General features: G+C 49.6%; 1 protein-coding gene across 2 annotated transcripts in view; it reads left to right on the top strand.

Annotated features, from left to right (window-relative positions):
- CHKA (choline kinase alpha) overlaps positions 1-12191 on the top strand; it is a 62007-nt gene that overhangs the window by 31388 nt on the left and 18428 nt on the right. The window contains exons 3-4 of one of the 2 annotated variants that reach the window (XM_082661224.1): positions 4784-4837; positions 10858-10971. In XM_082661224.1, coding sequence (XP_082517350.1) covers positions 4784-4837; positions 10858-10971 — 168 coding nt within the window. The remainder of the gene's footprint in view (positions 1-4783; positions 4838-10857; positions 10972-12191) is intronic. The other variant, XM_082661225.1, reaches the window with a different exon arrangement.

The raw sequence follows: 12191 nt of genomic DNA, 5'->3' as shown, positions 1-12191 counted from the left end.
TAAATTCTCGTAATCCGTATGTGTTCACTAGGTAATCACATAAGCTATACTTTAAATCATTGCATTGTCATCTCACATTTTAATGTGTTCTATAAAATATTTTCAGAAAAGGCTGTAAGAAGCCATGAAAGCAGTAAATGCAGAATGTTTTCATGGAGATGAGGAAGCCAGAAGGTTAGAATCTGTGATATTGAGAAGAAAACTTGAGAAGAACCACATGACTGCTGTGCATTCTAGGGAGTCAGGATTCTCACCCTTTCCTGCCCCAACTCACCTGAGAGGTGGCACACAGTCCGATCGATGGTTAACAGGGATGGTGACAGGTGTGGCCCCCTCGTTGAGAGCCTCTTCTCTCGTAGAGAGTCGACGTGGTCAGATAACCAGTGTGGATCTTAGAATCTTCAGAGCCACAGGCAGTATAGTCAGGAAGCCCGTGTCACTCCAGGGCCAGACGAGCATCACAGCTACTGAACATTCAGGCTGGTGCAGCCCATCCTGTTACTCTCAGGATAAACACTGATAGTCTGGAGTCCCTCGGGACTCAACTCAGGAGGTTAATCTCAGGTTAGTGGAGAGCTGGATGATTTTCCTAGACCAGATCTTAGATGCCCTAGAAGTTGAGTCTAGCTAACATTTGGATTATTCTTTCTTAATCACTCATTTCTAGATCCCAAAGCACTTTATCAAGGCTGCAACCAACTTACTCCTGTTTTAAAAGAGGCTTTATCTCCGCACAGCTACACATACACAGACTAGGGAAAATGAAGATGCTGCTTTGTTTCATCTCACAAATGTGGTTTTATTAAAGTAATTTAATCATAAAACTAGTTCCCTCAGCATTAGCAGACTCTTTTGTTAAGAACTGGCCAAGCGATGAGAGTTTATTTGGCTTAAACAAATTTAAAGAAATAAGCCTGTTATACTGTGGAATATCAGGTAACTTACTTTTTGCAGAGTCTTCTTTAAAGTACAAAAACCTCTAAAAGCCTCTAAATGCAATTTTGCCAGAAAAGTAACATTTGAAACCTTGTACCAAATATATTTATTGTAAAAGTAACATATACTTTTAAACACTTTTTAAAGTATAGGCATATGTAAAGTAAAAAGTCAGAATCCTCTATGCTCTCATCTTACTGCCTTAGCTCAGGGGTCCCCAACCCCCGGGCCGCAGACCAGTACTGTTAGGAACCGAACCGGGCCGCACAGCAGGAGGTGGGCCCTGCCACCCCGCCATCGCTCCCCGTCGCTCACATTACCCCTGAACCATCCCTCCCACCCCCGGTCCGTGGAAATATCGTCTTCCACGAAACCGGTCCCTGGTACCAAAGAGGTTGGGGACCGCTGGCCCTAGCTAATAGAGTTCAGGCTTTTAGGAATTTAGGTTTTAAATTTACAAGTGCTTGGTCAATCACAGATCTGTTTCCTCTTTTGAACTCTTCTATAACTTTAAAACAAAATACCAGCCACGCCCCCTTTATTATTTTTACCACTTTAGCCTGTTGCTGCAGCACAGCTAATGAATACATGGGTTATAGTGAGTACTTGTAGATTCTCTTGAAAACCAAGCCCAGAATAGGGAGAAAAGAATGAGGAAGATGGGAGGAAGCCAGCGGTGGTATATTTTTATTACCGTTGGGTGTCTTCTTTTTTGTTTTTATGACATCTTCGTAGCATACGATTCACTTATTGATTTAAGCGTACCATTCAGTGGTTTTTAGTATATTCACAGAGCTGGGCGTTGTCTTAAGCATGTGGGATACATTCTGACTTCTTAGGTCTTGCAGTTTCAGCGTTTATTTTTAAAAACATTTTATTATGGAGAATTTCAGATGCACACAAAAGTAGACCAGAAGAGCATAATGAACCCCAGGTACCCAGTATCCATCTTTCTCTCCGACCAGCTGTCTTTCCTCTTTACCTTCATTCATTCTCCAGGGTTATTCCAGACATTGTCCTATTTCTTCCATGACTGTTTCAGTCTGTACCTATATAAGCTGATTTAAAAAAAACATGACTACATTAGTGTTCACATTAAAATTTTTAATAATTAATATTAAATAACCAGCTAGTGTCCAAATTTCTAATAAATGTTAAAATTTTTTACCTTTATTTTATAACTTATTGAAAGCTAAGTTTTATTAATGTACAAATTAGTTGGTGAAGAATTTGGAGTCATGTTAAATACTTGTACAATGTGTTTTAACATCTGCTTCAAATAAATTTGTGCGTCTGAAATAAAATCCCACAGATTCCAAGTTACATTTTACCTTCTTTCTTCCTGGACAGAACAGTCCTCGGACTCTCTTTTGGCCACTCTCTCTTGTTGGCTTACCTCTGCAGGAGGCTGCTTCTCTCACCTTTCCGTGAATATTCAGTCCGCTTGGTTGGCGATTTCCTGGTCTTGCCCTTCTTACCTGTAGGACTGAGGGAACCTGAACATTCTGTACTGAGGAAACAGAACAGAGGGCTGGGTGTGGCAGAAGTCCATCTTGCCTTCCTGGTGGTGCTCTGATGGGATAAGTAATGCATTCCCTTGGGGGTGGAATGGGGTGGGCGGGGGTGGGGAAATGATTAATAGAATTTATTTCTACCTAACAGCGCTGATATGTTAAAAAGGAATGGCCTCGGAAGCAAGCCAACTTGTAACTTGGATGAGGTGACTTGCTGGCTTTGAGAGCACCATTAGACAAGGGAAAGGGAACTTCTGCTGGCTAAATAACCCCCTAACTGTCTCCCTAAGAAGATACAGTTCAAGTAATAACAGCACAGGAATAACCATAGTCACCTAGAATTTTGTGCAGGTCAAATCCCGTTACAACAAATTTCAGTAGGATATCCAAATTCCTTGTTTGTCTTTTCCTACAAAGTATCAAAATAAAAAAAAATACATATACATATATATATATATATACAGTATATCAGATTATAGAACTTTTTTTGTTCTTAACTGTCTTTGGGGAGAAAAAGCACAAGGATTTAATATTTGGGGGACATTTCAGCCCCATCGGACATTCTGACTGACACTGTTGCCAGTTCCCCCACAACTGGGATCACAGATGTAAGTCTGCCCATCGCCCTTGGTTGCTCCTTGAGCTTCCCAGCGCAGGAGTGTTTATTTAGTTGTGCAGGCCACAAAGTGTAGTGAGCACCAGGGTTTGCTGGGGAGACCAACAATAAAGAAAAGATGGAGTCCCTATTCACTAGGAACTTGTAGGCCGCTGGGAGGGAGCAGCTAAGGGGTAGGTCTACGGCCGCCCATGGTGCGGTCAGGAGGGTATTTTGGAGGTAAGGAAGGAGTGGCGCTTTCATGGTACCTAGGTACTCCTCCCGAGGGTTTTTATCACACCCTACGTCAAGCCATCAGCAAGAGTCTAAAAGTATTTCTGTAGTATTTTCATTTTGTAGCTTTCATTGTAACGGGATTTAACCTGTAGCATCTTTTCATCAGAGAAATGCAGATTACACAAATGAAAATATCATATATCCCCCATTTGTACTTTCTGTACTTTGTACAAAGTGTACTTAACTGTGTGTTAAAGATATTATTGAGTATGTCTAAGTGCAACTCTTTTGCAGATAACTTCATATGAACGTGGATATTTATTTTGTTTACTTTTATATCGAGTAAACTAGAACATGTACTGTTTATACAAAACATTAAATGTCTGTGGGATGTCATTTCCGTGTATGATGGATGGGAGCTGTCGCTTTAAACCGCTTAGGTGTTTTGAATGATGCTAGAGTAGCTGGTGGTGCTTAACGTGGCATTTTTTTTCCTGTCCACACTTTCTACCCTTGGTACAGGTATTTTTGATAAAGCTGTGGAATGGAAAGGTATGTTTTTCCTGGGATGTTCAAGAATCTTTTACCTTAACATTTTTAAAGAGCTTCCTTTATGGGCTTCTGTGTCTGACGTAAGCAGACTTAGTTTAATTTTAACAAATAACATCTTTCTAGGGGCAATATTTGAGTATAAAATTTTGACAGGACACGTTTGAAGGTTTTTAAAGCACTTGGGGTGGGGGGTTGCTTTTAAAAGATAAGATCTGCCATGAAGAAAGGATGTGGCCAGAGAGTTGCTTATGGTAGTTCGTGGTTGAGGTGTGTTATTGACTCGATCCTGGTTACCAATAATTTGCAATTTCATTGAGGAGAGCGATGAAAGTATCTCTCAATACGTTAGCATACGAAATAAGTTTGGGCCTTTATTAAACTGGCACAGGCCTCTCTCGGGTGGAGGAAGACTCCACACTGAGCTAGTGGTGCCCTGATGATCAGGCTTGGCCGCGCAGACTGGGTGCCAGGCTTCCTGCCCACACAGGGCACCCTCGTCCACCCTGTGCTGACCTCGGCGGCCGCGAGCCCACGTGCGCCCCCTGCCCTTGCAGGACAGCACCCTCCTGGGGCTGGCGTTGCCTCAAAAGACCCACCTGGCTAAACAAGATAAGCCAGCCCAGCGTTTGTCTTGAGGAGGCCTGATTGGGAGAGCAGCCTCCACTGACTTTCCTCCAGCAATGAAATTGTGAAAAGGTACTCGGGATGGTGGTGAGACTCACAGCTGTGTGGTCTCGACAGCACATCCCTTTTCTCGTAAAGAAATGAAGTGCTTCCTCAGGTGTTGGTCCTAGTGTGGGACACTGGTGGTGCATTTAGACTGCGCTGAGAAACACTCGCTAAAGATCTGTGATGTTTTGTAAACCGTGACTGTTCTGATGGTTGCAAAGTTAGTGTCTGCTCAGTGTTCCCCATCTCACTGGAAGTGTTTGCTTTTTCTCATTCGTAGCGGTCCTGTAATAAGGAGGGATCCGAACAAGCTCAGAAAGACAATGAATTTCAAGTAAGTAATTCAGTCCGTTCTGCATTTGTGTGAGGTGTGAGCTGGTGGTGGGCAGCCTTGCCCCCCTGCTCTGGCAGTGCCCCTTCCTGCCCTGGAGTCCTGCTGTGTGTCCCAGAGGAGGGGCTCTGGGGGTACTGGGAGCTGCCACAGTGAGACCCAGCGAACAGTCTGTGTTCCATTTCCTACTAAGGGTGTAGGGAGTGCACTTGGTGCCTTTAGGGTGATCTGAACAGCATTTGGGGTGCTAGGAGGTGGCGACTTGGGGTGACCTGCGTGCGTGATACTCTGATGTGGAGGCAGTCTGTCGCTGCCCAGGTGTCTCAGTGGCTGCCCTCCCCCGGGGCGGGCAGGAGTGTTTTTCCCTCTGCGTGGTGCCCGGCTCCCGAAGGCTTCTTCCTAAATATGAGATTTCACTCAGAAATGCGTATATTCAGAAGAGCTCGAGGTCCAGAGCACCTGCCCCCTCTTTGAGGCTCAGAGGTGGGGCGTCTGGAGTCGTGATCTCCACACTCCAGGGAGTGAACAACTTCTGAGCACACTCCCCTGGTGTGTGGAGGTTTGTGTATAACGGGGGGAGTGTGTGGGTGTGCGTGTGTAGCATACACACCACGCACCCCGTAATATTGACACACGTAAATACACTGGTTTTACTAATTGTATACGAATTATTAAAGTGATCAAGAAATAGAAATGTAGAAGAGGTGAGAGCATATAAAGGAATAAAAGCGCTGCTGTTCTCTCCTCGCGGTTCCATGGATGTTTTGCATGGGGTGACGCTGTCTTCAGCCTCCTGGGCCCTTTGTGTGTAGACTTTCGTCCTTTCTGGGAGTTGAAGCTGTCGGGCCACTAGGACCTCCACGACGCTAATCTGAAGTGTGTTTCCAGCTCTTGTTTTATCTGGACTTCTTAGCAGCGAAGGTGGCCAGGACCCAGGGACACGAAGTAAAGGCCCCTCGTTTCCTGCACCGCTCTCTGCCTCCTTTGTGGGCTCAGTCTGTGATTGTCTTAAGTACTCAGAGTCCCCAGGCCTGAGGCCCTATTTCCACCCCCCGCCTTACCAGGCCACCTGATCCAAAGCTGGTCCTTGCGTTTCTCCTAGGGGCCAAGGGTCTGCAGCTCCTCCAGCCCACAGCCCTGCTTGGAACTAACACTAGCTGCTACCCGTCTCCTGGGGTGTCTCACCAGGTCCAAGACCGAACCCATACTCTCCCCACCCCTCCAAACAGCAAAATCTAAATCTGGCCTTTCTGGGCAGGCCGGGAAGCAGGGAGTCACCTTCTGTACCCTTGTCCCCTCACCCCTGTGTCCCATCCACAAGTCTGTTGGTGGTTTTCCTTTGAACCATATCTTGGATCTGTCTACTTTCTCTCCATCTGGACTGTGCACCTGCCTAGTCCAAACTGCCACCAGCTCCTCCCTGGGCTTCCGCTTCCACTCTTATTTCCTGCAGACCATCCCTTCGTCTTTGCCAGAGCCAGCTTTTGAACTGCTCATCCGATCGCGTCAGCCTCTTGCTTACAATCCTTCGGTGGTGACTGTCTGCCCTGGTCCCAGTTAGGTGGGCTTTATCCTGCCAGGTCCCGGCAGCCTGACCCCCGCCGAGCTTCCTGGTCTCATCTCACAACGCCTTCCCCCTTCCCTGCTCTCCAGCCGTGTGACCCTAAGCTGTGTGGTTTCCTTCCTGCCACGGGGCCTTTGCAGATGCTGCTGCTTCTGGCTGGAATGCTCTGCTCTTCAATCCGCACCACTCCCCCCAACTGCTACTTACAATTGGGATCTTGGCTCCCAGGTTCCTTCCACAGGGAGCCCCTTCCTGCTCTCTCATGTAGGTTTGCTCCTCCATTCGTGCTCCTACAGCACCGAGTGCCTCACCTTTGCACTTTCCGTGACTGTAAGTTTCCGTATTACGTGTTAACGTCTGCCTGTTCTTATGAGATTCTAAACTCAGGGCGGGATCCCGCTGCTTGTGCACACTCTTCTGTCCCTTCCTCTCATTAGTCCAACGTGCCTTCGCCGCCGGGGACCCGCGCGTCACTGCCACACCACCTCCTCCTCCTGCGCCGGCTGGATCTCTGCTCGGGGCCCAGCAGGCAACAGTAGTAGGTGCTGTGATTTTGTTTTTGATCCTCTGTGTCAGAAGGTGGGCAGTTGGCTGTCAGAATGGGGAAGGTGGTGTGTGTCCCTTGAGCCTCTTTGAATGGCCGGTCTCCTCCAGCAGGAGGCCTGGCTCCATTCCCGTTTGTGGTGCTAAGCCGCAGGAGGGGGCCAGCGAGTCTGGTGGGCTCACCTCCCTGGCCTGCGCTGTGTGTGTCTCACCTTCTTTGCTCTTTGGCCTCCCCTCCCCACCAGAGAAATGCTGTTACGTCTTCTCAGGAGGGTCATAATCTCGATATTATTGCTGGACTTTTTAAAGGAGGAAAACCACACAGATGAATTGAGAAGTCAGTCTAACCCTCCCCCAGCCCCCCACCCCGGCCCCTCCCCCTCTTCTGCCCGCTCTGCCCGGGTGTCCGTCTGACCCTGTCCCCGTTGCTCCCAGAGCCACTCTTGGTTCTGTCACCGACAACTTCTGTGTTGCCAAATCCAGGGCCCACTTTCCTCTGCCCCCTGTTCGCTGTCTCCACGGCGTCTGACACAGGACATGCTGTCGCCCGTCCTGACAGCAGGCGTCGTCGCCTCCCGCACTACCGGCTGCCCCGGTTCCCCTCCTGCTGGCCCGGCTACATCAGGGGGTGTTAGGGTGCCGTGTAAAGTGGGTTTCTTGCTGTAGGCACAGTCGGTTGGAAACATTGCTGTGGGTGCTGGGCGTCCTCAGGCTCTGTGCTGCGCCTCTTCGGCCAGTTCGTTAGCTTTAACGCTGGCCGTACGCCGAGGACTTTGTATCTGGCCCAGACCCCGCGGCAGCCCCAGCAGCTTCTCCGGGCTGATTCGGTCCTCTTCTTCCTCGGTTCCTCTGCTCCGTGCATCGGCCCCTCCCAGGCCTTGCTTTGCCCCCGTCAGGGTCACCGTATCTGCTTGTGGGTGGCCACCCCGTCACGCTCCATCAGGATACCCTCTGCTCCTTCTCTGCGCTGCCCCGGTCTGCCAATGGCCCTGCTCGGTTCCGGCCGTTTCTGTCCCTGGAACGCAGGCTCTGTCCGGGCAGCAGCCACGTGTGTCTTGTTCTTATTGTTTCCCTGGGGCTTAGCACATGCCGGGTACAGAGTATATGTCCAAGTTACATTTGGGGGGGTGAATATATGAATGAGTATTTCTGAAGCCATCGTGATTCGTTTCAAGTTGAGGTATTGAGCTGCTCTCCTGAGAAAGCAGGACCAGCCGTGGGTGGATGGTGGGGGCCGAGCCCGGGTGCTGCAGGCAGTGGACCGGGTCACGCCCTTGCGCCTGTCCTTCACTGAGCTCGCTTTCCTTGAGGGTTTTGAGACCTGAGGATACCTGCTGTCCTTCGTAACCTACCCATCCTTCTTGCTTGTGACTTGGCATTTTCTTTCATTTCCTTCCTCTCCAAATTCTTCCCTCCACACACCACCACCCCTTCTCCCTACTGTGAATAAATATTGAACTGCAGTATCACAGAAGAACAAAGGTGTTTCTTGTTCACAGTGTGCAGAGCAGTGCTGAAGAGAATGGGAAAGTTCTTTAAGTCTCTTTCCATCTTCTCTCCACCATCCTGGCACCGGGTGGACCCTGCTCTGGAGGATCCTGGACAGTGTGGCTTCGGCCCCGGTACCAGTGATGGTGCCACGTGTGAAGTCAGCTCCCAGCAGACTTTGCACTGCGTGGGCACCACGCACACTTCCTGAAGTCATACTGTGGGTTAAATCTGTGTCTAGAACTAGACATTTCAGACGTAAAGGGCTATTTCGGATTGGCTGCACATGTGTGTCTTACATATGCCAACCCCAGTGCCCTCCAGCTTAGTCACGCTACACAGAAAAAGGTTGAAAAACCAAATTTTAATCCTGGCAAAATCCTGGCTCCGTAGGACAGAGGAGATCCCGATCCTACTCTTTGGAAACAGTTGGGGAGTGGGTTGGAGTTTTGAGGTGGGAGACTGTACAGAGGGCAAGGGGCTGCCAAGAGCCACTGCCTGCAGGTGGCGTGGTCTGGGCCGAGCCCTGCACCTCCTCGTCCACGATGCCAGCCTCCGATCGCTCGGGCGGGCGGCAGCAGAGGGTTCACTTCCCGTGGGGTGTCTCTGAGGCCGGAGTTGAGGTAAATGGGGCCAGCACTGACCGTACCTCCTGCCTAGGTTTGCTGTGAGGTCAGGTGAGTGAGAGAAAACATTTTGCCAGCTCAGTAGAGCCGTTAGGAACTCGTTCTCATTCTCTAAGCGTTTAAGAGATAAAACCCGTCTGGTCGAATCCTCCTAAAATCCATTAACTAGATAGATCAGTGCTGTGTCTGGATTGTCGTTGTCTTAGTCTGCTCGGGCTGCCAGAAAAAGCCACCTGGGTTTATTCTTCATAGTTCTGGAGGCTGGAGGTCCAAGGGCAGGGTGCCAACACGGCCAGGTTCTGGTGACGGCCCCTTCCTGGCTTGTAGATGCCGTCCTCTGCCTGTGTCCTCACGTGGCGGAGAGGGAGGCAGAGACTGAGAGAGAGGGAGAGAGGGCAGGCTCTCTGGGGACTCCTCCTATAGGGATACTGACCTCGTCAGGGCTCCACCCTCGTGGCTTCACCTAAATCCATCACCTCCCAAAGGCCCCATCTCCAAATAGCATCGCACTGGCAGTGAGGGCTTCAATCTCTGAATTTTGGGAGGACACAGTCCAGTTCATAGCAGTCATATGTACAGAACTGCAAATTAGTGAATAGAGGTTGGGCCTCACAAGGTGATGATGGTTAGATCATAATTGTGGAGATTATACAAGATGGTGGATGGATTACCAACAAACCCATTCTCCCCAAAATGTAAAAGTGACTGAATTACTTTTACTTTAATATGGCCCCATGTCCTTTGGAAGTAGCTTTTCTTTTTTCCTTTTTGTTTTCTTCTCGCCAACTTTAGAATCATGTCCCTGCCTGATGAGTTTGTCCTTGCTAAGTCTCTCCATCCATTTTGGTAAAATGAGTGTATTTTAAAGAGCTCTGTTTTATTGAGCAGTGTTTCTCTGAGATCCTGTCCCCACGGCCCCTTTCACCCCTGAACAAGGGGTGACCTAGAATCACCTGAGAGTGTTTCCAGACCACACCTGGTGCCCCTCCCGACACATCGCCATAGAAGCTCCTCAAGACGCTTGGGCACAGGGCTCCTTCCCGCCCTTCGCCCCAACCGATGGAAACTCTTAAGCTGTAATTTCCTGCTTAAGGGACGAGGACTAAGGAGTGGATTTGAATTGAGACCAAAAGGTGGATTTTGAAGGCAGAATGGCTCTAGATCCCTCTTCGTTATTAGGAGTAACTAAAGGCGGAACGTAGGAGCGTCAAAGAGGTGTAGACAAGAAGACAAATGTTAAACGACAGAGGAGACAGGGGATAAGAGCAGAAAACCGAACCCTTGAGCGCCCTGTGCTAGGGTGCACTTTGGCATGGGCCCCGCACCCCGTGGGGGACCCCGCAGGCCAGTTTCATGGGCAGAGGGCCCTTTGAACCATTTTCTTTCCCTGGGCACTCTCGACCGAAAAGCAGATCAACCGTCACCAGAATGGATGGACTTGTTGTGACCTTTGATAAGATGCCAAGGGTGAGACTCATATGAGTTTTAAAATAAATAGAAGCGATAGAATATTGATACTGTTCTATTTTTGGAACCAGTGACCTAAATTCAACTTGAATTTTAAATCTCATCAATATAGTGTGATGTTTGCCAGCATGGATCCTGAGGTTTACAGATCTGTTTCTTCGTATTTAAAGTGGGGACAGTGGTAATAAAAACAACAATTGGTAAAAATAATAATGATGATGATGCGCCCTCAGGGTTGCTGTGGGAGTGGGTGAAACGGCTCGTGTGAAAGGACTGCCGATGCCTGGCTCGTGGTCCACACTCACTAACCGGCTGTGTGTTGCCATCTGTTTCAGGGCGCCGAGGCCATGGTTCTGGAGAGCGTTATGTTTGCCATCCTTGCAGAGAGGTCGCTGGGGCCAAAGCTCTTTGGCATCTTCCCCCAAGGCCGCCTGGAGCAGTTTATCCCGGTAAGATGCGCGGAAGGCTGGTCAGGTGATGGGAGCCACAGTGAGAAGACAGAGTCTGTCTCGTCACCGTCAGTGCAGGAGCCCGAGGCGCTGTGGTCCAAAATAGTAAATGTGGCCTATGTTATCACAGAAGTAAAGGAAAACAAAATTTCTCTTGAATTTACATCAAAACCTCTGTCTTTCCTGCAAAGATACGTTCATCCATTCAGAACCACGCAGGCAGACCTTGTTTAACTGAGCTTCGCAGATGCTGGGTTTTTACAAATAGAAGGTCTGTGGTGGCCCTGCATTGTCAGACAGTGGTTAGCATTTCTGAGCAATACGATATCTTGTAATTAAGGTATGTACATTGTTTTTGCGACATAATGTGATTGCCACTTGATAGACTGAAGTGTAGTGGAAACATGACTTTTGGACACGCTTGGAAACCAGAAAGTTCACGTGACTCGCTTTGTTGCGGTCGCTTTACTGTGCTGGTCTGGGACCGGACCCCCAGAATCTCCGAGGAGGCCTGTTTGTGAAACCTAACAACTTCCGGGCCTTGGTTATAGAACCTGCTGCAGGACGTGGCCCTGCCCGCACTGTGCCACGTGTCTGGTCTTTGCCCTGCGGGCGCCACCACTGCTCTTTCCCTTGTCTCCCACTGCCCCCCCCCCCCCACTTTAGGGTCTCCCCTGCCCTCATGTGCCTGTCAAGTTCCTTCACATTTCAAGGCCTTGCTCAGATCCTCTGTTTGCAGGACTGTTTTCCCTTCCCTGCTGTGCTGAGGCATTGTTAGTGTTGCCCTAGCATCCGCCAGTGTGCCTTGTTTAGAGTTCTGTGTGCATAGCCCCCGCCCTGTGCCCCGTGCCCTGTACCCTGAGCCCCGAACCCCGAAGAGGGCTTTAAGCCTCAAGAGTTCCCTATAAAGTTGAGTGTGGGGCAGGTCTGGGCCTCGTGACCGGCTCGTTTGGGTGGAGATGCCGAGCCTTGCTGGCCTGTGTTTCCGCTCGTGGAAGGGCACCCCTTCTTGAGCTCTGTGAGCTCCCTAAGGGCTAGGGGCTGCTGCCTTCATGTCTTGCCTCATGTGATGTCTTGGCCATGAGAGGCCTCGGTGTGCAGGGCCGCCCGGTACAGTCGTGCAGGTGGTGCAGAGCACAAGGACACCTGGCCGACAGGGTGCTCTGCTCGCCAGGCCTGCGTCCAGCGGGGGCTGGAGGGGGCGTGGTGCCCTCTTCTCG

This window comes from Grampus griseus (genome assembly GCF_964374135.1).
Source record: "Grampus griseus genome assembly, chromosome: 8".
Classification (NCBI taxonomy): Eukaryota; Metazoa; Chordata; class Mammalia; order Artiodactyla; family Delphinidae; genus Grampus; species Grampus griseus.
Note: the sequence above shows the minus strand (reverse complement) of the source record. Positions and strands in the feature narration are given on the sequence as shown.